Source organism: Chamaea fasciata, unplaced genomic scaffold (genome assembly GCF_029207755.1).
Source record: "Chamaea fasciata isolate MVZ Bird 193981 ecotype frontalis unplaced genomic scaffold, bChaFas1.0.hap1 SCAF_7, whole genome shotgun sequence".
Classification (NCBI taxonomy): Eukaryota; Metazoa; Chordata; class Aves; order Passeriformes; family Sylviidae; genus Chamaea; species Chamaea fasciata.
The window spans coordinates 4,267,903-4,293,589 of record NW_027094092.1 but is presented as its reverse complement, the minus strand read 5'-3'; the positions used below and the strand labels follow the sequence as shown (position 1 = coordinate 4,293,589).

Below are 25,687 nucleotides of genomic sequence, written 5' to 3'. Positions count from 1 at the left end.
TCAGCTTTTTGTCCTCTGCCAGTCATTTGGATAAACTCTTTGTCGCTTAATTTTCAGTTCATTAAAAGTGATGTTTCAAGGCTGAAAAGTCAGTCGTCAGCTATTGACTGGCTGTTGTCAAACTGGACCCTTCATTGTTATTCCTACTGAATTATCAATAATGAAAAAATTCAGTCTGTTTCGCTTGGATTTATGACCTAAGGATGTCCACAGTGAAAGAAGGTAAAGATGAATGAGTTTGCTGAGCAGCATCTTGGCTAAACATTTTTCTTTCCCTGACAGAACATTAGATTGTAACTAATGAGGTGTTTGAGGAGAGGCTGAGCAAGAGCTGCTCTTTTTAAGAGGTACTTGCCTTCTGTCACAGCAATCCAGGATTGGCCCTGACTGCTGCAGAGGAGCAGTGCCAACGATGGGCTTGGGAGGATTCTCCCAGTGAAACTCTACCTCCTGGAAATGTTGCTGTTGAAACTCAAGGCGTGAAAACCTTGGATTGTACCTCTACAGCTGCTGACCTGTGCTAAGTTTTGACTTTATCTTTCCATCTCTCCTCCTTCTCTTGTCTATTCCTTTCTGAAATGGGGCAGCTCTGTAAAGGCTAAGACTGCCTGGATAGAGTGTTATTAAATATCAGTGTCCCAAAGGTCCGTAATGAACTCTGGTAAGTGAGCAGAGTATTTTATGGATCTGTGATTTCCTAGAGTCCCCCTCGAAGTTTTTGTCCTTTTCGCCTTGTGAGGAAATGCTGCCAAAGTTGTTTCCTTGCTGCAAACGGAGAAATTTGCCAGCCACATCAAACGTCAAATCAGAAGTTAAATTAACACCAAACCAGTGATCAGTCCAGATACAAACACATTCTTCAAGCCTATAAATAAATCCAGTACAAACTAATTTCTAAGTGTGTGTGATTCCATAGATTGTTTGGTATTGTTTTGTCGCTGCGGCTATGAATTCTTTAAATAATGCTGACTTTTATTTATTGTTGTTGTTGTTGTTAGGGATGTTTTTTTCTGTTGTTTTTTGGGGATTTTTGCCTGTTTGGTTTTCTTAATACTGGTTTTCACAACTGAGTAAATTCTGTTAATAGGTAGCTTTTTTTGTCCATTTTAAAAGTTGTAATTCAACAAGGACCAAACCTGTTCTTTTGAGATCTCAAATGGCTTCAAACACTGTAGTGTTTCTGTATTGGTTTCAGAGATGGGCAGAGCTGAAAGAAACAGTTTCAAGAAAACGAAAAATTAAAACTGCTTGTTCTGCAAGTGTTGGAGTTATGGTTGCTAATAACTAGGTTTTTTTAAGTCCTGTATTCTTCAAGGCCTGCTTTCCATCTGCAGCTGAAGTGTCTTAGGGATTTTGATTATTTTGCATTATGCTTAAATCTGACCTCTTCAAGCTGTGAGGCTCTTTTCAGGTATTCCAAAGCAGGCTCAGAAAATGAATGTTATTCTTTGGTTTGGAATACTGTGTTTGTGACTGGGGCAGGGGGGCAAGGCAGAAGATTGTGTTACGTGCTCAGCAGCTTTTAGGAAATTGTGAGCATCAAAGTACTTGACTTTGCCTGCAGAAGGGTTTTCCTCTTGCAAGTCCCAGTGCCAGCTGAAGGCTCCTGCCCCAAACTGCCTGTCCCTGCCCTCATGCCAGATGTTACTTCAGCCAGGAAACAGCATCCTGTGGGTTTTCCTTCAAGCACTACTGTCCATGGCAGCTGGAAAGGTTCCTCTCTGTTTTTTCACTAGTTTAAGCAGCTCTGCTTGGCTTGATTTTTCTGGAGTGGTTTTGTTTGTTTGTTTGTTTGTTTGTGGTATTTTTCTGTAATAAAATAGAGGATTTGGGAGTATGCTTTTACATGAAAGTGGCATTTGCCTAAACTGTTTTCCTAACCACTTGTAATTACTATATGAATAGGGCCACAATAATCTATGCCTAAACAACAGAACATTGTTCAGTGTGACATTATTAGTGTAAATCATGAGCATAGGAGCCAGAAATTTAGAAAAAATTTTAAATTCCCTTTCTAATTTTACCTTTATACTATTGGAAATTTAAGTGGGTTTTTTCTCCTTCATTCCTTTGCTAGTTTTTGGTGGATTTTCTGTTGTTTTTTCTTCTGCTGTATAGGGTAGTTTTCAAAGGGCTTTTTGAAGTACCTCTTGAGGCTCTTGGGTCACTCTTCATGGGAAAATAAGGAACCATGGAAAGGGAAGAAAATGAAAGAGAGTCTGTTTCTAAAAAAGTATTTTTTTGTAACCATAGCTTCCTGTTTTTCTCCTCATTTTCATATCTTCATTAGCCAAAGAATTGTTTTCTTCTATTTACACAGCAGTTTATATTTTTTTTTCCATCACCAGAAACGGAAAGTTTCACACTTGACTTTTCAGGGGGGAGCTGAAGGGCTCTGAAGTAGCAGATTGATGGAGTGTTGCCTTGGACAAAGAGGAGAGCCACTGTCACCGGTTCAGACCAGTAAAGAGTGTGGAAGTTCAAAGTAGCAGGGTGATGCTGCAGTACCATGATAAAAGCAATTGCATTTTAAGTATGTTTAAGCAAGATACCTTTAAGAAAAAGAAACCCAATGTGGAAATTAATGAGTTTATGGCAGTGTAATTTAGTCTGTGGGGTTTTTTAATTGCACTTTGAGGACTCCAGTAATTTTCAAGGATTTGCTGCACTGGATTGATAGTCCTATCCTGTGTTTTTACTGTGCAGCTGGCAGTGAACGCTCATTTTGTGTTCTGCATACCTGTTGCACATTGCTGTGTGCATATAATCCTAACTTCTGTTTTTTTAATTCTGGCTGGTTTTCATAGAAAGCAAATTTGGGTTGTCTGTGGGAATTTTCTTTCAAAATTATCCACTGGGTGATGAATAACTAAAATGTTAGGGAAAAACTCCTTTTTCCTCCAGAGTGCTGTCATTGCTGCAGATATTTGAGTCACAGCAATTCCTTCCTTTTAGTTACAGCTAGAGCAACAATAGTGTTACTTGAAATATTTCTGTGCTGGTGGATTTTATTTGTCTCAGGGAAAGGTGTAGTTGTATTGTGCTGGATGTTGTGTGTAACAGTGGTTATTTCTGGCCAGAAGGTTATGGACAAGATTAATAATGTGTGTAAAACATGCTAGCAGTAGGATGTTGTGTGGGAAGATTGATACTTGCACAGTAGTTTTGATCATGGCAGATGATAAGGAGGAAAAAGGGACAAGACTGGACACAATTTTCACCAGCTAACTGATCAATGAGTAGTGTTAGAAAAGAAGCCATAGAATGGGTAAGTTCTAAGAGATGAGAAGGAAAAGGAAATGGTCATCTTTTATTTTTCCACAAATGAGGAACATTTCCCATGAGAAAGAATCATCTTGGAGATGGGCAGTGCAGGCTGTAATTAGTGTCAAGGCTGATAACAAGATCAGGTAGGGCAAGGCTAAAGTTGTTAAAAAGCTTAAAGGTTGTTTGTGTTTGGGGGAAGAAAGGAAGAAGAGATGGATTGAAGTAATGAATCAAGTAGATAAATTCCTTGCTCTTTTGTCCAGCTGTCTTTGGACAGACATCCTTTGGGGAAGTTTAAATCTCTGTATGAAAAGATTGAATGTCACAAGGAGCTCCTCACTGTTTCTCCCTTTGCAAGTGGAAGAAGCAGGCTCCTTGCACGCTCTCTGCTAACTTCTGCCAATTGAGTGAGCGTGTTGAAAAGACTGATTGCGGACTAGGAAGGCAAGTTTAAGACCTGGCATCATCCTTTCCGTAGAAGTGAACAAGTTTCACGTTTTGGAGAGAGTGCTCTGCAACATCCACGAAATACAAAAGGCACCTTCAAAGTAATCTTGTTTTGTGCTGGTTTGAGGTAAGAGCGCTGTGGTGCGGAGGAACAATGCCGAGCTTTGCTGTGTCGCGGTAAGCATTAGGTGGCAGTAGCGTGTTGTATTTGGCAGCTGCTTTGACGCTGGGTTTTTATCTTCGGTGTCTTCGGTGCCGTTTCATAAATGGAGAAAACATGTATTTGGTTTCTCGCAGTTGTTATAAAATGCTGATTTCGGGTTGCTCAGGCTCTGGGGCTGTAAGGGCAGCTGTTTGGAGGCCCGTGTGCAGTGGTGGGGTTAGTGTGCTGTAGTGTGTGCGCTGTGTCCGTGACTTGTTTTCTGGTCTGTGGTACCTGACGGTGATAACATTAACCGCACATATGCTGATGATAAATATGCTGTTAGTGGCCAAGTGAGTTTAGTTCTGCATCCCGTACTTTTTCATATGCTGTGACCGTATCTAAACATAATATAGCCTGTTAGATGAAGTGGGTTTGGGGCTTTTTTTTTTTTTCGATGAAAAACAATCTTAGGCTCAAGAGAAAGTTGGTAGGAACATAATTAACCTTTCAGCACAGTGGTGTTACTGTCACTCCAGGTCTTGGACAAGTGCAGTTACCTTGTGACCCTTTTGGGAGAGTGTTTTTCCCCTTCATCCTTGTTTCTCCCAGGTAAAGGTTCTCAAGGATTTCAGAACTGTGTTGCATTGTATTAATTGGGCAGGATGATCTATTAATGGAAGAAGAGCAAGAAAGTGTTGACAGAACATGCTACCTAATTAGTACCTGATGGACCATGTAGGCCAGAGAGCCCAGACTGTGATGTCACCTCCGGGTGGCAACTATACATGACCTTTATATGCAAAATAAGCCTGTGGAAAAGCCAGGGAAGGAAGTTTTCATTGCTGAGATATTTTCCTTTCCACTGCAACCTTGGAGGAAGCTTCATACTTCACAGAAGGAGCACATATCAAATTATCAACCCTGTGTTTTGTACACGTCTTGCTCTGAAGTAATGTAGCCTTTTGTTTGCTCAGATATTTTTTAATGGAAGAGCTGATGTACAAATAGGTGTTCTTTTTTTTGAAATAAAACTGTGTAGTAAGAGAGAAGTACTAGGGCAGTAAGATTTCCTGATGGTAAAATGGCAAGCAGAAGGATTCTAAGTGAGAAGCAGCCAGCACCACCGGGTTCAAGGGTTCCACCCCGATTTTCGATTACACAGCAGTGCTCGAGAGTTTTTCAGGTGAAACTTAAGGCGTTCTGAATTGAAAAGCACTTTGAGTCTAGGAAGATAGGATGCCAGAATTATTTAGTTACCGGTAATTAGTGGGTTTTTTCTATTCATTTGTATAAATACATCGGTAATTAATTCACATTCTTCATTCAGAAGTTCCTCCTGCAGTGACAGGTTAATGTTTACAAGGTTGAACTCAAGATTTTTTTCAAAACTAACTAATTTTCTCCTGCAGTTTAAGCTTCTTTGTTTTACTGAGATAAACATCTTCTTGTTTCAGAAGATTTCCACTGAGTGAATAACCTCTCTTTTTTGTTGTATGTAAAATAGTGTATTCTCTTACCCTGCCCTAATTTTGTAAGTTCAGCTGGTGAAGTTGGAAAATGGCTTCTTTCTGTGACCTTTCAGTGAGTGCCACAGGGTGGGGGCCAAGTGCATGTTTGCCACTTTTTTCCTTGATTTTCACAGGTGGCTAAAACATGCTGTTCTTAAATTTTGTTAGCCAAAAGCTCAAATTCCAGTTTAATAAATGAACTAACAATTTGGCCTGTCTTCTGATTTTAAACCCATTGCAGAATGGATTGTGCAAGAAGAAGAGTTGGGCCCTAGAGCACAGCAGGCAGCCTGTGCTCTGTGTGTCCTGCCCACAACCAGAGCAAATGCTTGTGCTTGGGTGCTCAGCTGTGGCTGACATATGCATGGCAAAGGTGATACCAGATCTGGGTGTTAGTTCTCTTACAGGCTGATGGGCGTTTGTGGCTGAAAGTGTTCAGGCTGATGATGGAGGTAAAATTAGCCAAAGCGTTAACTTTAAATGTAATTACAGAGCTCTCGGAGTGTTGTAATTGCATTATATGGTTCCTTTCCTGTGCTGTGTCCAGCAGGGAGACTGCTCAGCTTTACATTTTGGTGCTTTATCAGTTGATCTGGAACTTTCAAGACATGCTGCATAATTTGACTGAAAGTATTGCTCCGAGCCCTGTGATGACAGTTCAGAACTGGAAATGTGCAGTTTTGTCCGGGTGTGGGGTGTGAGGGGAACCCACACTTCTGCACTGTGTTCAGCTCAGCTGGTAATATTTCAGATGCAGAAGTTTAATATCTTGGATAGCTTTAAACATAAATTTATTGAGCCCTGAGACCAATAGAAGCAAAATTACTTGTTCATGAGGGCTGGGGCCTGGGTCAGCCACACTTTAAACTCTCCGAGGGCAGAGATTTCAGGGTGGGTACCCTGCATAAAAACCCAAAGTCAGTCTGAACTTCACAGTGGAGCAGGGTTTTCCCACCAGCTCTCACACTGATCTCCCCTGCTCACAGCCTGCAGCAAGAGGCCATCTGAGAAGTACTTCTGGAACAAGGCAACAAAACTCTTATCTCCAAATGTAATTTTAGAAAGAAGAGGAATGCTGCACTAAGCTTAATTGTCCAGACTTGATGCCAAAGCTATGGGAGGATGAAGACTGAACACAGTCTTTTTGTGGAGAGAGAGAAAAAAACTGAGTACAAAGAGAATGTCAGCCTACCATAATATTTTGATTTTTGGAATTATTTTAAATAGTTGTTGATTTTGTAGATGTTTACAGATGTGGCTTAAATATTGTGGTCATATTGCTTGGCCAGATGGAGAGATTTTGTTTTAGGAATTGTAGTTGCTTTCTTACAAAAATGTGTCCTCATGGTCTGTAAATAACTAGAGAAATGGATGCAATTATATGACCCAATCCAGCCCTTGTTTAGCAGTTAATTTCTCCAGATTTCTATGAGCATTTGTTCCGACCTACACAGATTTGGTTGTTGGTTTAAACCTAGCCAAGGCTGGTGGTGTCTTAATTGCTACCACAGAGCAACCATTTGGCCTGTGCGAGATGAATGTTGTCAAGGTACCTTCTGCAAGGCGGACATTCATCCACTGGGAATGTATCAAGAAAGTTTTCATTAATTGGTCCCTTTGTTGGCATTCGTGGCAGAGCGGCCAAAAACTGACTATGAACAGACACTGTGTCAGGGGGTGAGATTTATTGGCAAGTCTCAGTAAAAACTGGTAGTTACTACATACATTGTAAGCAGGGGCAAAGGAGTTTCCTCCTAAGAACAGCCTGGCATTAAATTTACTGAGATTTTTTTTTTTTTTTTAAGGCAGGGAAATGTAACAGGAATTCAGACTCAATCAGAAGTTAAATAGGAAACAGCCAGTTAAAATTTTTCCTCTTAATGTTGACTGTCTTGCAGCTTCATTTTAATGTGATGTGAAGTGTTATGATGGGCTCTGTAAGATACAGGCAGATTTGCATGGACCTATAAATGTGTCAGATGAGAACACTTGACAGTTTTTGTCCTGACTTCATTTGCTTAACCTGTAGATAATGACAATTGCAGTTGATAATGTATACATGTGGAATAAAGCATGACAAGTGTTTTTAAACACAGCTCCCAATTTCAGTATTTTTACGTTCACATTAATTTCTGCGTTTTGATCTTGTTGCTTTGTTAAAAGGATGCACTTGATTGTATTGCGAGGGACATTGTGGTAAAGATTTGTGCATTTTGTCTAAGTGCAGCGTGATTGTTTAATTTTGTACAGAGCAAGGCTGTTTGCATGAGGCTTTCTGTTCTGCTTGCTTTAAGCGCATTTTAACTCTTTTTTTATGCCACGCGTGGTATAAATAAAATAACAGTGTGGACTTACTGCTCTGAGGGAGAGTTCTGATTCTGAAATTTGAATATATTGCCTGTTTGATACTGAGCTTTGATAAAAGAATAACTAGATTGAACCCCCTAATACTGATAATGTGATTCATAAAATTGCTTGGTATTAATAGGTGCAGTTCCCATAAGGAGTCAAAGTTTCATCCTCTTGGGTTCCCAGCCATGGGTCTGGCCATGAGGTTGGAAAATAATGGCTTGGGTTTCTCGCTTCATCCAGCTGCTTCCAATGTTTCCCCCATCCTCCTTCTCTGTTCCGAGCAGCAGTGTCCAGCTCGCTCCTGCCAGGACAGGGCTGTCACTGCTGTGTCCTGCTCTTATCCCACACTATCCCCTGCTTGTCCAGGGCCACTTCCACTTCCACCATGTTAGTCCATCCAGCCCTTTGCATGCCGCTTTTGCGGCTTGGCTCTCTTCTGTTTGCAGTTTTAATTCAGTTCTTTCATTCATCAAAAATGTACCTGCACCAGATATGAAGCGTGTTCTCTTTGTAAGGTTTGGATTGAATTTCTCTTCCCTGACCATTGCTAAGTGTCCTTCATCACTGGTTCTTTTTTAATATAAATATGCATCTTTTTGCACATTCCAGAAGGTGTTGTAGTGTAGGTTGTGAAAATTGTTAAAAAAGGTCATTCATAGTTGGGTGGAAATCACGCTTCTCATTGCATTCCATGGATAAAATTATGTCAGCTATAAAAATACTGTCACTACTACTGTATGCCCAACATGGAGAAAGGGATAAGGATGCTGAGATATTGAGTTAATTTGAGATGTTAATATTCTCTCATTTGCTCTTATGTAAAGGTCAGGTTTAGTCATTAGATGTAGTTCTTTCAAAAGTAGAAATACTTGGTGCATCTAGGTAATCCTCTGGTAAAATCCTACTACTTCATTTACTCAGGGCACATCTCCAGCTTTAAATACATCCCTCATTCAAATATAGGCACACATCCCCTATGGAAATAAAGCAGGAATTCAAGACTTGTCTAAACTTGTCGGTTCGATTTAGCAAGGTGATTCCACGAGACTGTAGATGATTTCAGAGTTAAAAATCTTTAATAAATCAGATAGTTTAGGAATTTACTGTGCTGTAAGTGTTGGTTTTGCTCACCACTTAATGGTTACTTTATGACTCATGATAGTAAGTCCAGAATAATCTAACTTGAATTTTTGAGCTCTGATGGTTTCATCATTGTTCTGTGCCTGTTGTTACTTTTGAATTTTAGAACCTTAATAACGGTTTCCCTTATGGGGAAAAAAATCTAGATGGAGTATGATAAAAATTTAAAAATCTGAAACTATTTCTCCAAAATAATCGTCTCAGATGATATTGGGTAGTAGATATTGGATATCGTCTCAGGTGATATTGGAAAGTAGGAAAGACAAAGCTGTAGAAAGTAAAGAGTGCTCCTTAGTTTTATCATGGGAAAAAAATTAGAACTGATTTCTCTTCAGTTTCCTCAGTCAGAAAAAGGCAAGTTTACATTTTAAGTGGCTTACTTAAAAGCTATGTCATTTCAGCAGGGAGGAGTTTTTTATGGTTATCTGTGAAGGTACACAGTAGTAGATTAAATCACTTTTTTGTAAGTGAAACAAAAATTTGGAAGCAGTAGTAGTTTTCCTAGAAAATGAAGCCTCTTGGTTTGATGTGCAGAATTAGGGATGTGGTGTATCTTTTGTTTTTGGAGTGAATGCCCTTTATACACAAGGCAAAATAGCCACAGTAATGAATTAAGTACTAAATGAGAAGGGATAGTACTTTTTAAACCTTTTCTAAATAACTAACCTTTTCAATCTGGCATGTGGAAAAGCAGCTGTGAATAAAAGTTTGGCCACGTTAAGTGGTTTAGTTGTGTATTCCACAGTTTGAGAGGAGATTACAAATCCAGTGTAAAACTCAGGCCTGTAATGCTTCACCCCTCCCCTCCCACTGAGCTGCATTCAGCTGATTCTCGCTGGGTGCTGTAAATGTCTTTTGAAAAATTAATTCATGAGCCCCAGTAAGAAATGTACATTACACTGATTTAACTAGAGGGTCTCTGCTTGCTAAATTTGATTTGATTAAAACCAGTCACCCTGTTACATTTATTGCCCAAAGTTAAGGAGCTGGTAGCAGGGTTGGGAGGACGGGGATCTCGGCGTGGCTTCTGCGGCGCTGGAGATGCTCAGCCAAAGCTCAGCCAGCTCTGATGGAGAGCTCCTCATCCCGTGGTGTGAGATTTCTTGAGGTCTGCTGAGATGTTACTGAGATGCAATACCAGTTGTTAACTAAATGGTCACCTTAGCTAGCAGGGATTAAAGTCCAGGGATTGATTTTGCAGTTCTTGGAAGTGCGGAAGGGTCCAAACACAGAGTATAAAGTAGGCAGAAATTCAGAGAGTAGCAGTTGAATGTGCTGCAGCATGTTCCAAATCCTCATACAAACCTAATTGTGTGCTACACTGTACAAATAAGAATATCATAAATAAAATAGATGTTGGAACTTAGGGCATTTTCATAGTCTACAATTGTAGCAATATTAACACCTTTTTTTTTTGAGACAGAAAAGGTTTGTTTATTTGCTTGTTATTTATTCTGTAGCAGATATCAAAGGCAATAGATCAGCACAATGAAATACAAGTAATTTACCTAAAACAACTCTGTGAAAAATTTCTAACTTTTTGAATACTTGAAAAAAGACTGAGAACTGTGAACTGAACCTATATCTGTGTTTCAGAGTATGTTTGCCTGGGGATACATTGTTTCTCATAGTACCCAACCTGCTGAAAAGTATAGTCTGATGTATATTAAGAATAACACAGTAGAATGCAGTTGTTTTATCAAGGTATGATAATGATACTGTAATTGAAAAGGGCACAAGGTTAAGTTTGTGTTAGTCGGCTTTTCCTGTTGCCCTGCAGTGCCAAACATTTCACCAGGTCTCCAACAGATACTGCTTAAAGTGTGTTTTTCATGTGAGCTGTGGACTTCAAGGTTTGTGCTTTTCCAAAAAAATTTTTTAACGATTTCAAAAGCTAAAGAAAGTGAAACCTATTAGAAATGGTTTTTGAATTAATCTTACACCAAGATCCAGAGTCCTCAAGAAATACTAGGACAATGTGACATTTAAGATAAACATCAGGAGAGAGAGCAGTAGTATCACATGCATGTTATCAGATGAACTACCGGATTTCCAAAATCAGTTGGCTTATTTTTTAGCATTCAGACTAACTGAAAAGCGTGATATGCTGTAAAGTGATACAAATCCCACACAGGGAGTCAGCAAGTTACGTCTAGTACAGCTATAAAAAAGGCAAATCAGTTTGGGCATGTATCGCCAACCTTCTTCATTTTCCCTTCCCTCAGCTGGACTTGGGAAAGGATCATTTACTGTTTTTATAAAATCCTATAAAATAGTAAAACGTTAGTAGAACTTGGTTTTGAACAGTTACCAGGATGAGTGCTCAGCAAAAAGTTATTTCTATGAAGTGTTGCTGCCTCAAACCGTTGCACATCTGCAGCTGGAAGATTTAAATGCATCCAGTGACAGGGCTGAGAGCAGGGCTCGGGTAAGGTCCGAGTGACATGGACATCATCTGCACAGATCCTGAGGAGCGATATTCCAGGAGACAGGGGGGCTGTAGCATTCTGAGTCAAACCTTACAAGTGGGTGCACGAGGGAGAGACGAGCAGCAGTTCAGCTGGAGCCAAAGGAGGGAGGTCGAGTAGAAAACAGGGCCTGTCTGTTTGCATTACAGGGCCTGGACAGGCTGCAGCTGAGATTAACCCAGAAACAAGGCTGAATGGGAAAGAGGAGAGGATCACAAACGTCCATCACATTTCACCTCCTGCAGAACAAAACCAAACCCCTGGTTCTGTTTCTTCAGGCAGCTGCTCTGAAGGTTATGCTGGAGAGGGAGCAGGATCAGACACAAGAATCTGGGAAGTAGGAGTGAGGGAAGGTCCCAAAAAAGACTATGGCTGGTTTCTGTCTGAAGTATTGACAGAGGACGTTGGAGTGCTCCCTCTGAACTTTGGTACTCTTGTAAAATGTCCTCTGTGTCTGAGTGGCTGAACAGTGTTTAAAACAACTGGAGAGAGGACACCTTGTTTGCTGTCTTGGAGAGGGAGGAGAAGGGCAGTTGAATCAAGAGTGGATTTGTGCTACAGATAGATTCCTGGATTTTGATTAGCAAGCTAGAGAGTAGGAAAATAAGTCAATAAGAGCATAAAAATAAGTACATAAATCCAGATGAAACAGGGTCACTAGAATAAAAAAAGAATAAGGAGAATAATAGACTAGAAGAGCTGATGCTTGAGGATTTTACTTGGTGTAGATGTAGTTTGCTGAAGGCATTAGGTGATAATAGAGGAGAAGGGCCAAGAGAGGAAGGAGCAAATATGTGCAGAAGGCATGGAGACCAAAATGGAGAGAAATAGATCTAGATCTAGATCTAGATATGTTTTTTAATGAGTAGGTCCCCTACAATGGACTTGATGCAAGTTAGTCTTTGTAACATAAAACTTGCATATGCTACAGATACTAATTTTCCAAATCTATAGGAAAGGAGTTAAGGGCCATGTGATAAACCTGAAGAATAATTAATTTTCTGCGTTATTCAAGAAATGAACAGAGTAGTGTTTTCTGCATTGATTATTTTTTTTTCACAGTACTTTTGTGATGTGTGACTTCCTGTATTTTGTCATCGCCTTCCAGTATAGTTCAGAATCATTTTTCAGTCAGACAAGGTTTTGATGCAGCAAAGGGAAAGTGTGACCAGTTTTGTGGGAGTGTTCTCTCAGCATTCTTGGCAGGAGAGAAGCCAGTATGCATAGCTCTGCTTTGGGCAGTTGGTCAGTAGTGTTTCCGTGTATTTCTAAGAAACTGATCTGAGAAGGTGTGGTCTTGGTGGCCAATCCAAATATCTAGCAGTTATCTATATAGAATACAATGACTTAATGCAATGACCAAAATTTTTTGGTTTTGTTTGGCCCTTAGAATTTTGTCATCTTCAGTTGAGGAGATAGACAAGGGATGAGTCTTTATGGATCACAGCTGTTCTTCAGCTGTATTTTCAGCACGTTGTAAGATAGTCCTCAGCCTTGAATGCAGAGGGGACTTCAAGTGGAACAAAACCAGGATTTTGTGTACAGACCTCGTGTGTGAGTTTGGAGGTATATCCACCTGTATATGGAAAAACACCTGTGAAAAAACCTGAGGTCAAAGCGTTTTGCTCACTCATCCCTGCTGTTGTGCTGGGGATTTGTCTGGGTAACACCCATCACTGCCAATGACAGATACATCAGCGAGCAAATAGACTCCAGGAGAGGTGCTCCTGTACATTTGGGATTTTATCAACTACATGTTACTAGCATTCTTTTCTTTCCAAAATGGATTACAAACTAAACCAGAGAGATTCATTAATCAGAAATCTTGAACACTTGCAGAACAGGTGTTCTACTTCGTAAAATCTGCTCTGTGTTTCAGTACCCCAGCTGATGTTGGTATAAAGGGCAGTTAAAGCTCCAGGATAAGGGAAAACTTGGTCTGTGACACAGATATCAGCTGGTAGGTCTGATTATATTGCAACTTTCTCAACTTTAATGGTGTTTCCTGTTGCTCCGTCACGTCTGCTGAGCAATTTAAAATACTAGAAAAAAGAGAAAACTGGAGATGAATCAAAGCTACGGGAAGATGGAGCTTTGAGGGTTCCTTTTCAGTAGACACTGGAACCACTCAAGTCAGAATGCTCTGCTCAGAACAAATGAGAAAGAAAATGTGTTACCGTTTTAATTACTATTGCCTGTTTAACATGGGATTTCTTGAATAACCATGTCCTTGAATAAACATTTCTTAACTAAAATGACACAATTTTGTAGCCAGTGATCCATGACTTTAAGTATTTGGAAGGGCTGTTGATTCACTGAACTGGAAGAAATAAAAGACGTTGAGGCATATTTTCAAAAGTAGAATTACATGTAGTATAAATTACATTTGATCATGTATCTTTTATTTACCATTTAAATCATAAAAAAGCTAGGCACATGTAATACAGCATTCAATTTACCTGTAATAGCTTTAACTAAACATTGGTGGTCACGTTTAAATCAGCTCTGTGTAGTACCACGAGAGCTGCCAGCACCTCGTCTTGTTCCTGTGGCGTGGCCCCCTGCATGTACCTATTTCTGTTTGTGGTAGTCACTCTCTAGGTAAATTGTCCATAAGGCCAGTGATTCCATCAGCAAATTATCCAGAAAATGCCGTCAGTGCGCATGGTGACACTTGTGCCACTGGTGGTTCCGTTGCCGTTCCAGTGGGATAATTAAATTGGCAGGTTCCTCTCGTGCTCGGCATCGTCATCTCCCTTCCTTTGGTTCCTCAGCTTAGACCTTCTCCTTTTCTCTGTCCTCCTGACTGAGTATCAAGTGCATTATTGATTGCTCCTCTCCCACCCTCCTCACTCTCACTCCCCCAGCCCTTTTTTTTTTTAATGTTGTTTTTGATTGGCAGTATCATCCCGACAAACAGGAGGCAGATGTGCCAGCAGGAGAAGTGGAGGAGCGCGTGCAGCGGTTCATCGAAATTGATCAAGCGTGGAAAATTCTAGGGAACGAGGAGACAAAAAAAGAGTATGACCTGCAGCAGCGTGGTAGGTTCTTGCCAAGGAGTGCTGGAGTGGCAGCAGCTCTTTAAATAAGCAGGGGCTGGGAGTGGTAGTTAGATGGTATTTTAAAATGCTGTTTAGTGCTGAACCGAGTGTTTCTTTCGCTCTTGTCCTACTTTCAAACGTGGATCCATTATTTATAGCTGGTGCTACACATACATTAGCTGCTGAAAACACAGAATTACTTCCAACAAAACGTTAGGGGGCATTATTCCTGAGAGTTTGAATTATTATGAAATTTATACTAATTGCAGACCATAGCCCTTTTTATTTTATGAAGGTGGCTTCATTAATTGTTCTTAATTTTAAGTTTTATGCTCCATTTTGTTGCAGTGCTTTAGATGTAAGTATTAATCCATCTACACCTAGTGTTCTTTGTGTATGGATTTATCACCAGAATCATTAGGACGCATTCTTTTCCGTTGTGGGTGTTGGGTAGCATTCATAAACTAGCCTTCCTAAAGCAGGTTTGTAAATAATATTTCAGTGTAACGTATTAACTAGGCAGCTCTAGCACGCATTCCTTTTTATAGTTCTCAGAAAATAGCTTCTTAAAACAGTGACAGGCTGTTGTGAGAAAGAAAGGGGGGAAATGTAGGTCAGGTCTGTCACACATGGGCTACCATTACATGAAGTGATAGGCTGTCTTTCTGCTCTGGCCTCAGGATAGGAGTCCCTCAGCCTTCCATTAGAACCTTCAATAAATGTATATCCACCCTCCATGTTAATGGGGGGAGTCAATAATAGTGGCTTGCCCGTGGGGAGAACACTGGGTCGCACTCGGCAGTAACACACTCGGGCCCGGCATTGACGTGGAGCCACCACCGCTGCGGAATGTGCTGATAAAAGCCCGCTGTCTGTGCAGCTTGTTATTGAATTCCCTGCCATTGTGCATTGGCACACCATCAGACCTTGCTCCCTTGTGCTGATTTTTAACTCCCCTGCCACCGCCGCTGCCACGGCTTGGAGAGACGAGGGCGTAGTCGCTGCGGCACACAGGACAGGATAAAGAGGGTGGTGGAGAGCTGGAGATACAGGGTGAATTCTCCAGTTAAATAACCTTGTATTTCAGACTTTGTGTGGCTTTGGCAACAGAGGAGGAGGGGTGAAAACAGAGTTGTTGAATAAATATTTCAGACGAATGGAAAAAATTGGATCTTGTTCTATTTGTAATGTAAACGGTATTAAGATGAGACTTAAATAAATTTTTCATCTCAAAGTTATTTTTTAAATGCCTGAAGGTCATGTCAGAACAGGAGTGTCTGCTGCCCTGCGCTCTCCTGCTATTGTACTCTTACCATTGTAATATTGGTTTTGCCTTCTCTTTTCACAAATTGTATGTGCAGAGGAAAAAGGGAATTCTAGAGATTAAGTTGGGAGTCTTTTCAATATTTGGTGAGTTTTACCTAAAGCTTAAATTCAGACCATGAAGACTATTTTGTCTGGGTCAGGTTAATCCACTGGAGTAGAGAGCTACATCAAGATTTTGTTTTCCCTTGGGATTTAAGGACATTGCTCTAAATTACTTCCGACCGTAATTTGAAGATCATGTGTGATTTCCAAGATTCTTTTGCATCCAGATGAGTTCTTCAAAAAGCCAGCCCAAGATTCTGTGTAAAAGACTTGGTAAATAAAGAAATCAGATTGTACCTCTATTTAGGCAGGTGTTTGGTAATGGGATGGTGATGGGGCATTCTGCTCTAGCACAGAGGGTGCCATTCCCAGGGCCCCTGTGTTTCAGACTGAGCCACACCTAACACACATGTGCAGTGCTGCTGCATTCTTTCCAGCATGTTCCCTGGCAGCAAAATGATGGGGAAATAAATTCTGGTTCTTTGAATGCCTGTCAAGCTGCTTCTGAAGTCATGATTCTAGACAAATTCGTAGACACTGCCATAAAAGCTCACAGAAACAAAGGAATTGAGACAGCAGCTAAGGGGAATAGTGATGAGAGAGATAATACAGCAAGGTAGTAGTAAGATGGAAAGGAAAGCCAGTAAGCAGGATCTGAAGGATGCCTCTGTGTGTGTGCGTGTGTGTGGCTGCCCATCAGCAGGAAGCCCTTTGCGCTGCAGTCTTTTCCCCATTTCACAGACTGCTTATTTGTATGTACCTTCTTGTGTTACACTAACTAAATCTTAATTGCTTGGCTCAGAACATTCAGTGGCCAGAGAAGTTCCAAGGAAGTGAAATGCTGTGGGGCTCTATGGTTTTAATTTTCTTTTTGTTTGAATTGTTGAGAATAACAAGTGAATGTGCTTTTATATCTTAATACTGCTTTTCTCTGAAGGTTTCCCAATTATCTCCTAATTTTTTTTGTGCCTTCAGGTCATAGCATTAAAGGGGAAGGGACAAACCACAAACTGCTCAGAGGTTAGGCTCAAATACTTATCCAGCTTCTTCTGGTCTGGAAATCTTGTAAGAACTGCCTTTTTGTATGTTTTCTGAAATTTTTTTCCAGTTCATTGTTTTGCCATATAAGAATACCTTTTTATGATGGTGAATCTTTTGCTTAACAGTCCCTGTGAAAAATTTGGGGGATGAAAAAAAAATCTGCATAACAATTTCCCTATGAAGAATCGACTTGGGTTTTTTTGTCAATAGATTTTCTTCTTAGATTTTTGCATTCTTTGTTTGATACCTCATCTAAAAAATATGAATATGCAGTTACAATCAAGCTTGACTCTTAATCATTACCAAAAGTTTTAGTGTGGGTAAAACCTGTTTCACATTTTTCACGTTAGAAATCATCTGAACCCTGAAAGTTCATGCCTTTGTGACACAGCTGGAAAGAAGAAAAACTTCTCATGGAATCAGAGAATCACACAGGCTAGAAGAGACCTTCACAGGCCATCCAGATCAATCTCCTACCTAAAGCCAGTCCTCATAGTTGCTCAGCCCCTCTCCAGCCTAGCTTTGGTGTCTCCAAGGATGGAGGTTCTCGAGCTGCTCTGGGCAGCAGTTCCAGTGTTTGAACACCCTCATGGTAGAACAACCAACCAAAGGAACAACAACCAAACCCCAAATCAACCAAAACATGTTTTTCTTCTCTCAAGTTGTATAAAAGGACTTCACAACTTGTGTCTTTCACTTCTCTTCCTTCTTGTGTGCACCCTCCTTGCCCCTGACCATGCTGGCACTCCAGTGGACTCGCTCCCGTAAGTCAGGGCTTTGTGCTGGGGACACAAAAACTGGACACAGGATTTTGGGTGCAATTTCCTTAGTGCTGAGGAGAGAAGAGAAATGATCCCTGTGTTGACCTGCTGGCCATGCTGTTGCTGCCACAGATGGCTCCCAGCCTGTACTGATGCATTGGGTCATTCCATCCCAAAAGGAGCACTTCTTGGTTGAACTCTCTGATGTCCCTGCCAGCCCATCTCTATATCCTATCCAGGTCCCTTGGAATAGCAGCCCTGCAACGTTTCTGCATTTTTGTTGGTATATACGAGGGAACTGTATCTAAACAATCACATTACCAAGGTAATAATAGGAATTCATTTTATGTCTTAATTATTGAGCAGTTTTATGTTTTAAATAGTAATGGTTGATTAGCAGAAAGGTCACAAAATTAAATCAATGAACTGGTGCCTTAGAATAATTTCTGGTGATAAGTGTAGCAAATAATTCAAAGCTAGTACTGGAATCGACACTAAAACCAGTTGCTTTGTGTATGATTTTGGGTGGCAGATTTAAGAATCTAGGGGTTCTGTTCCATGTATGGCTCTAGTGAGGTTCAGTCAAAGATGGTCTGTTTCCACATGAGGATGGACACAGATGTCCATAACTCGTAGAATCACCAAATGGTTTGGGTTGGAAAATACCTTAAAGACCATGCTGTTCCACCCCTCCACCATGGGCGCAGGGACACTTTCTACAGGATCAGGTTGCTCAGAGCCCCATCCAACTTGGCCTTGAACATTTCCAGGGATGGGGCAGCCACAGCTCCTCTGGGCAGCCTGTGCCAGGGCCTCACCACCCTCACATCCAGATATTTTGTCCCACTATCTAATGAAAACCCGCTGTTTTTCAGTTTGATTCCGTTCTTTCTTGTCCTGTCGCTACGTGCCCTGGTAAAAGCTCCCTCTCCATCTTTCTTTCAGGCTCCAAGGGTTTATAGGGTGGGGGGAGGAGTTTTCACATCGTGGCACATACCTCCTTTGGATTTTCAATTTTGAAACTACACTTTTAGAACAATATTGTAGATGCAGTTTTCATACAGGAGTAACATTCCAGTATAATTTCTGTTTTGTCCTTGTGTCCATTCTTAGGCATGAGGAATTCCAGGCTCTAACTGGAATTGCCGGAGTTCCAGCTTGTGCCTCTGAGAATAGCTCTGGTTCCATACCCTTTGTTCCTCTCCATCAGGCAGTGGAGGCACAACAGAAAAAATTGTACTTAGCCTAAACCAGCTCCTTTTGTAATATCTGGTCCCTAAGGCAGGCTTTGCTGACAATAGCAGTGGTTTTGCAGTGTGCCAGGTTGTGCTCTGCACGTGACAGAAGTGTACATTCCTTCTCCAGCCCTGGATTTGTGGCTGTAGCCCCTCAGCTGGAGCACAAGCCTTTGAACTCTCTGGAGTTAAATCTCATCTGCAACAAGTGGAGTGGGATTGTTTTGGTATTTTTATAACAAACGTATCTCTTTGTTATGAAAATTCTTAACACGTGACTTTGTTAAAATTTCAATTTAAAGTAAGTGGGATTGTTTTAAATTAACTGAAAAGACTCAAATTTGGGTAATTGTTTTAAAACTGAAAAGCCTATTAGAAAAAATTAACTTGTGAAAACAACCAGTGAGTACTGTGGTGATTTTTATGCAGAGTAGGTACTGTGAACAGTAGTTGACTGACAGTACATATTTTGAAGTTTAATTGTGTTTGGTTTGAAAAAAAAATCAATCCTAAGTATGTATGCCTGATAAGGAGCTAGAAGAATCTTTCAAGTATTATGACTATTTTTACAATAACCATAAACTGTTAAAAGGATTGAGTTTCCATTTACTGCTAGCAACTCTTTCCCTAAAACTCAGCCTTAAATAGCCCAAGAAATATTTATTGTATCTCCAAGTGCAGCTTAAATACCTTTCCTCTTTTACAATTTCTGAATGACCCAGCAAGGGCTCTAGTAAAGCTTTACTGAACCAAGCTGCTAATAGTTATTTAATGTTGTTCTGTAGCCTGAAAGAATCTCAGTAGATTTTTCCTTTTAATCTCTTTGAATTGCAGGCTCATAAACCTCTCTGATGAGCCTGCCAGTGTTTTCTTAGATCCTGCATTTGAGACAATGGAGCTGCAGAATCCTTTCACCTCTTGTTGTCAGACAAATCCAATAGATGGCAAAGCCAGGCAGGCTGTGCTGCTGGGAATTCAAATTTGTTTCACGAGTTCTGGTGGACGATCAGGTCCTCACATCTCCCCCTGTACGTTCAGGGTGAGTTTCAGAAATGACAGCTCTGTACACAGGTTTACAGTCCGAGCAGACATCACGTGCAAGGCCACCACATAACTCAGCACTGGTAAATTCCCACTCTCCTTGGGCCAGGGGGTGAAAATGGGACACCAGTTTACTTTAGACAAGCACCAGCAAGGAGCCGTGGTTGTAGTAACAGTGATGCAGATGAGATAAGGAAGGGCACCAGAAAATGAATCGCTGTGAGAGCCCTGAGGTTGGATGTTGTGCTTGCAAACTCAGACTGGGCCGTGCCTCTGTTTTTAAGTGGCTGCCTCTGTTTCTGCTGTCTCAAGGTGTATTAGGCTGGGTAAGTATTTAGTAGGAGACCTAGAAAATAGCTTTGTTCATCTCTGAGAAATGTTCCTCCTGCTTCAACCAGACAGGCAAATAAATGCAGTGTGCAAAACAGCCTGACAAGAGCTGTTGCTGAATTATGTGTGAAGTCAGGAGAACTAATAGAAATTTTTTATTTTTTGAGATAACCAGATTTCAGACTGCACAGAATCACAGTCATAGAATATACTGAGTTAGAAGGGACTTAGGAGGATCACTGATGCCCTGCATAGGACACCCCAAGAGAGCATTGTCCAAACACTTCTTGAGCTCTGTCAGGCTGATGCTGTGACCACTGCCCTGGGGAGCCTGTTCCAGTGCCCAGCCACCCTCTGGGTGAAGAATCTTTTCCTTATTTCCGGCTTAAACCTCCCCTGACTCAGCTTCAGGCCATTCCCTTGAGTCCTGTCACTGTCACCACAGAGCAGAGATCAGTGCCTGCCCCTCCTCTTCCCCTCACGAGGAATTTGTAACTGCAGTGAGGTTTCCCTTCAGTCTCCTCCAGGCTGAACAGACCAAGTGCCCTCAGCCACTGCTCACATGGCTTCCCCTCAAGGCCCTTCACCTTCCTCGTGGCCTCCTTTGGATGTTCTCTAATGGTCTAATGTCTTCTTTATATTGAGGGGCCCAAAACTGCCTCAGGACTCGAGGTGAGGCCACCCCAGCTCAGAGCAGAGCAGGACAATCCCCTCCCTTGCCCGGTGATGCTGGGCCTGATCCTTCAGGATCTGAGCATCAGATGGGGAATAACAATCTTTGTGAATTGTGAGAAGGATTCGTTTTGCCTGTTGGTTGGGATTTTTTTTATTATTATTCTCAAAATTACAATTGCAGGGATGAATTAGAAAAGCTTTGTTGAAATTCTGTTCCCTGGGCTTTGTATTACACCATGTTTGGAATAGAAGAGAGAGCAGACTTTTCCTCAGCTGCTTCTTCATTACTTTAATGGTTGGACTCAATAATCTTAAAAGTGTTTTCCAGTATAAATGATGCTGTGGTTGTGTGATTCACAGTTACTTCACTTGAAGTATGGTAACCTCATGAATTTGTATCGTACCAGTTCTCTTCAGGTGGCTCATGGCCCGTCTGCCCTTTTTGTACTTCCCAGCAGAAAGGTATGACCCAGACCTCTTCCACCAATCCTATAAAAGTTGTTCCAAGAGAAATCCTGCTTCATTAATTCCAAATAGGAAACTCTGGAAGTTTTGTAACTCTTTTTGTTACCTGTAGGTGCAAATCTTTTCATTCTACGACCTGAGACCCTTCCCCTTTGTGAAAATTGTGATTTTTTTCTTCCTAGTATTAAAAATAAACATGTGAAATAGGAAGCACTTCCCATTTTCATACTGTTCTCACAGTTATGGTACTGTCTTAGTTGATCACAGTGGTGAGCCAGGTAGGTAGACAAACTTGATTTTGAGCTCTGGTGTTTTATTGTTTTCTTCCTTAAAGAAAAGGAGGATTCTGCTTCAAGCAAGGCCTGCTGGAGGAAAGGCCTCAGGCTGGCTTTTGGGTGTTTTCAGGACATTCACCATTGCAGTCCTTACAGTTTGTAGCTTGTACCAAGCAAACTCCCAGTAACATTGGTGTTCTTTGGGATGAGATGAGGCCATCTGATCCTTTATTGTATTTTGACACCTCACGGAGTTAACTAATGTTCTGATCAGGTGCAAGGAAAATGCTGTTGCTCCATGTAACTGGTGTGTTTTCCTGTTTCCTTTCATCATTACACTCCTGCTGATTTTTCCCTTTTCTTTTGAGAGTAATAAAGCACCGGGTCTGAGTGGGTTAATTTTCTTTTGGTTCTGACCTGTTCATTACCAAATAGGTGTTCAGCAAAGGTAACATCAAAGAGGCTGTACCAATCCTGCCATTATTTCCAATGACTTTTCCAGCACGTGCTCAATAAGCAGTTCTGGAATAAGACATTGTTTCACTGCGAGCTTTTTAAAGAAAGCTGCAGAAAACCCTCCAAGCTCTCAAAAGCTACTAAATTATAAACAAGCTTAAAAATTCACCACTCCAAGAGGTGGAACACTTCCCTCCTCAAGAACAACCTACCTGTACGTAGGCACTGAGGTCCTGAGTTTTGCCAAAGCCAAGGCATCTCTGTGTATGTTCTGTAGTTCAGCTTTTGGGCATTTCTTGTTCTTCATAGTACACCTTTTGGGGAGTTGGAGCTTTCAGGGGACAGGCAGCAGCTGGGAGGTTTTGTCATTAATTTTTTTCACTTTTTAGATACTAATTTTTATGGCTTCGCTTGTAACTTTGATGACAAGCTCTCACATTATTAAGCTAAAGAAGTTGGTGTGAGCTTTGTACATCAAGTATGAGTTGCTGATAAATGGAAAAACCAGCGATTTGTAGTGAACACTTTGCATTTGATGCTGTCAGTTGTGTTGCACACGTTTCATTTCATGCTGTACTCAATGTTGCAAGAGTCTGGGGGCTCAAATGGCAGCAGATCTCTCAGGTACAGGCCAGAACTTGACTTTCTTTCTGTGCTCAGAGACTCTTTATCATAAAAGAGCTCTTGGACTGGTCTTCCCCTACGAGTGTTTTGCATTAATTTCTTTGCAGGAATCTCAGTGGTGTTCTCACACACAACATTCCATTGGTGCTGACTGGAAGGTTTTGCTTTGGCTTCTCCTTTCTAAGGAGGAATGGGTTGCCTGTGAGATGCTGAAGAGAGATACTGAGAAGTCTCCCTTTGTGGAGATATTTAAAGTGTGCCTGGACATGGCCCATCCTGCTCAGCTTGTTCAGCTGCCCTGCGGGTGCAGGAGGCTTTGATAGGTGATCCTGAGAGTCCCTTTGGACTTCAGCTGTCCCACAAATCTGGGAAAAGGACAGGTTAGCAGACCTTCAGCATTTCAGCTTGTGGAGCTGGAGTTACAGCCAGGTTTTAAAAGGCATCAGCATCAAAACAGAAGTTTGCCCCTGATTTCACTGAAGTGGGATGTGCGAAAGTGCTGGTTTCAGGGTCTTAATTCAGTAATACACTGTCACCATTTATTTCTCCTGGCTACAAGACGACATTTTCCAGCCTATGCAGATATATGGAAACTGAAATTTTAGAGAATTACATTTTGAACTGATACAGTGGTCTAGGTAGGATTCTCTAGTAGGGACCGGATTGACTGCTACGTATATAAAACTATTAATTTATCAGAAAAGACTGAACATCTGTCATGTTTGCTTTACAGAAGATAGCCTGACAAAAGAATGGCCACTTCATGCACAGATTTATCTGGAAGACATGTCCTGGAATGAAGGTATGAGTGCCTTGTTGCTGGTTCCTACTGGTTTTCATTGTCCCTGTTAATTTTTTTCTGCATCTTGCACCATTGTTGACTTACTTTAAGTGCTGTTTTTTTCTGTATTTCCTGGGACAAAGCTGTTTTGCTCTCTGAGATTACCTGGATTAGGACTTAACTTTCTGTTACGTTTGTTTTCCATTCCATCTACGTCACTTCTCCCTCACTTGCAGTACCACTTTTCACCCAGCTCTCCTTCTTGTATAATTGAGAGTACATAGATGATTTTTCCGTATCTCTTGTGCATCTTGCTCTTCCCGTGATGGTAGAATGCCTGTGTTTCTTCTTTTCATCTGCCACTGTTATTTCTCTCCTGTCTATTGCTCTGGCTTTTCTTGTTTAGTTTAATTGCTTTTGGAATAAATTGCTGATTTTTGTTTCTATTTTTTAATTTTGTTTTTTTTTAAGTTTGAGGGGAAAAATCCTACTTCCTTTCCTCTGTTTTAGTTCCTGGGTTAGCAGCCTCTTTTGGAAGCATCCTTGATCTGTCAGACATATGACTAAGACCATTTAGGTTTTTCTTTTAGTATCATCCATTTCACAGATGTGCACCTTGTTATTACTGGGGGTTTTTTTGAAGAGACTGCACTGGCCCTGGTTGCTCAGTGTAAGAACTCCTCAATCACCAAAACATTTTAAGATTATTTTTTGAACTACAAGTGGTAGCAACAGACACTGATATTTACAACCCAGCACAGGGAGGTTATTTGTTACTAAGAGCAGCTTTGTGAAGAACATTCCAAATAAATTCTTGATTCTTCTCCAGCACTAAAAGCATTTTTGTTTTCTTTTTTGGCAGATGAACAGCTCTACACTCTGTCCTGTCGATGTGGTGGGAATTACAGCGTCTTCAAGAGTGAAACCAAAGATGTATCTTTGGTTTGTTGTGACACATGTTCACTTGTAATAGAGATCCTGCAATGATTGTTTCAATGAAGCACATTGAGTGTTACAAACTTTTCAAAACACTGGACAAACAAGGGGCAGCATCTGCTAAACAAATGTATGTTAAAGAAAAGGGGGGCACTACAAGAACAAGTTCATTTGGGCTAAAAAATGACAAGTGCGTCTTTGCTCACAACAGCTCTGCAGACAGGAGGCTCGGGTTTTCCTTCTGCAGCTGAAGAGCTGATTATTAAACACCTCCAACCCAGAACACGAGTTCTGTACAACTGGAATGTATCTCCTGATTTCAAGGTTTCTTCCCCAGCAAACAACAGGGTAGCTTCTTTCAATTTCAGTCTGAAGCAGCTCTACCTTGGGCCCTTCCTCTTAGGTTAAATCCTTTTAACAGCTCACATGACAAAACTCAATCAGGAGGCACAGATGTGAGAATGCTTTGAAGATAATGAAGAGCAAGGTTCAGCAATGGGAGGCAGGAACATGTTCTGTTTATAAGCTAAATATTTAAGTTGATGGAATCCTCTCAAAGCCTGGAGCCTAGAAGGAGGAGGCAGAGGCTGGCAAGCTGGAGGCGGCTGGGTGTCCCAGTGCTGAGGAGCTGGTGGCTGTGCCCTGCCCTGTGACAGTGACATCACCTGGGCTGCCTGAAGCAGGAGCACATGTTGAGCTGGGCTCTCCATCGTCAGAGCACATGGAGTCATCATTGCTGAGAGGAAAGCTAAGGACGGAGCTGTGCTCTGACCCCACTGGGCTCCTGGGAGTGGCCAGCAGATCTGGAACTCCACTGGTTCTGTGTTCACCTGCTGACGTAGGGAGAGCCAGGGGATGGCTCTGGCTGTGTGACAACACAGTAAGTGCACTGTGCCTTTTCCATCCTTCCTAACACTCTGTGCTAACCTGGGCTTGGAACAAAACCCCAGAACTTTCCCAAAAATCCATGCACTCACTGCGGCTCGCCACAAGTGTATCATTCCCACTCTGAAGTTAGGTGTAATGTCAGAAAGAGACATCTTTGTCAAGTAATATTTGTGTTTATTCTAAACAAAAATAGTTCCATTTGTTTTAGTAGAAAATACTATGAAAACTGTCAATAGTAACTTAAGTCTTTTAATCATCAAGAAATCTGTGGCCATTGGGGCTTGCACGTAGAAATCCAAAGTCATTCAGAGGCCATATCTGTAAAATAAAGGACAGTTACAAGAGATTCTGATCACAATTCAAAGTTCAGTATTTTCATTTGTATTGTAATTGTTTCATAAACGGCATAATTTTTTCTCTCTTTGGTAAAGAACTTTGCTCAC

At 41.1% G+C, this 25,687-nt stretch overlaps 2 protein-coding genes across 5 annotated transcripts in view; one reads left to right on the top strand and one right to left on the bottom strand.

The window, feature by feature from the left end:
• The window catches only part of DNAJC24 (DnaJ heat shock protein family (Hsp40) member C24), a 33,483-nt gene extending 8,019 nt beyond the window's left edge, over positions 1-25,464 (top strand). For all 3 annotated transcript variants that reach the window (XM_066187268.1, XM_066187267.1, XM_066187269.1), the window contains 3 exons: positions 14,230-14,368; positions 23,373-23,441; positions 24,283-25,464. In XM_066187268.1, coding sequence (XP_066043365.1) covers positions 14,230-14,368; positions 23,373-23,441; positions 24,283-24,407 — 333 coding nt within the window. In that variant the 3' untranslated portion in view covers positions 24,408-25,464. The remainder of the gene's footprint in view (positions 1-14,229; positions 14,369-23,372; positions 23,442-24,282) is intronic.
• A 10-nt stretch (positions 25,465-25,474) lies between these two features.
• IMMP1L (inner mitochondrial membrane peptidase subunit 1) overlaps positions 25,475-25,687 on the bottom strand; it is a 29,853-nt gene continuing 29,640 nt past the window's right edge. For both annotated transcript variants that reach the window (XM_066187264.1, XM_066187265.1), the window contains exon 6: positions 25,475-25,562. In XM_066187264.1, the coding sequence (XP_066043361.1) occupies positions 25,494-25,562 (69 nt within the window). In that variant the 3' untranslated portion in view covers positions 25,475-25,493. The remainder of the gene's footprint in view (positions 25,563-25,687) is intronic.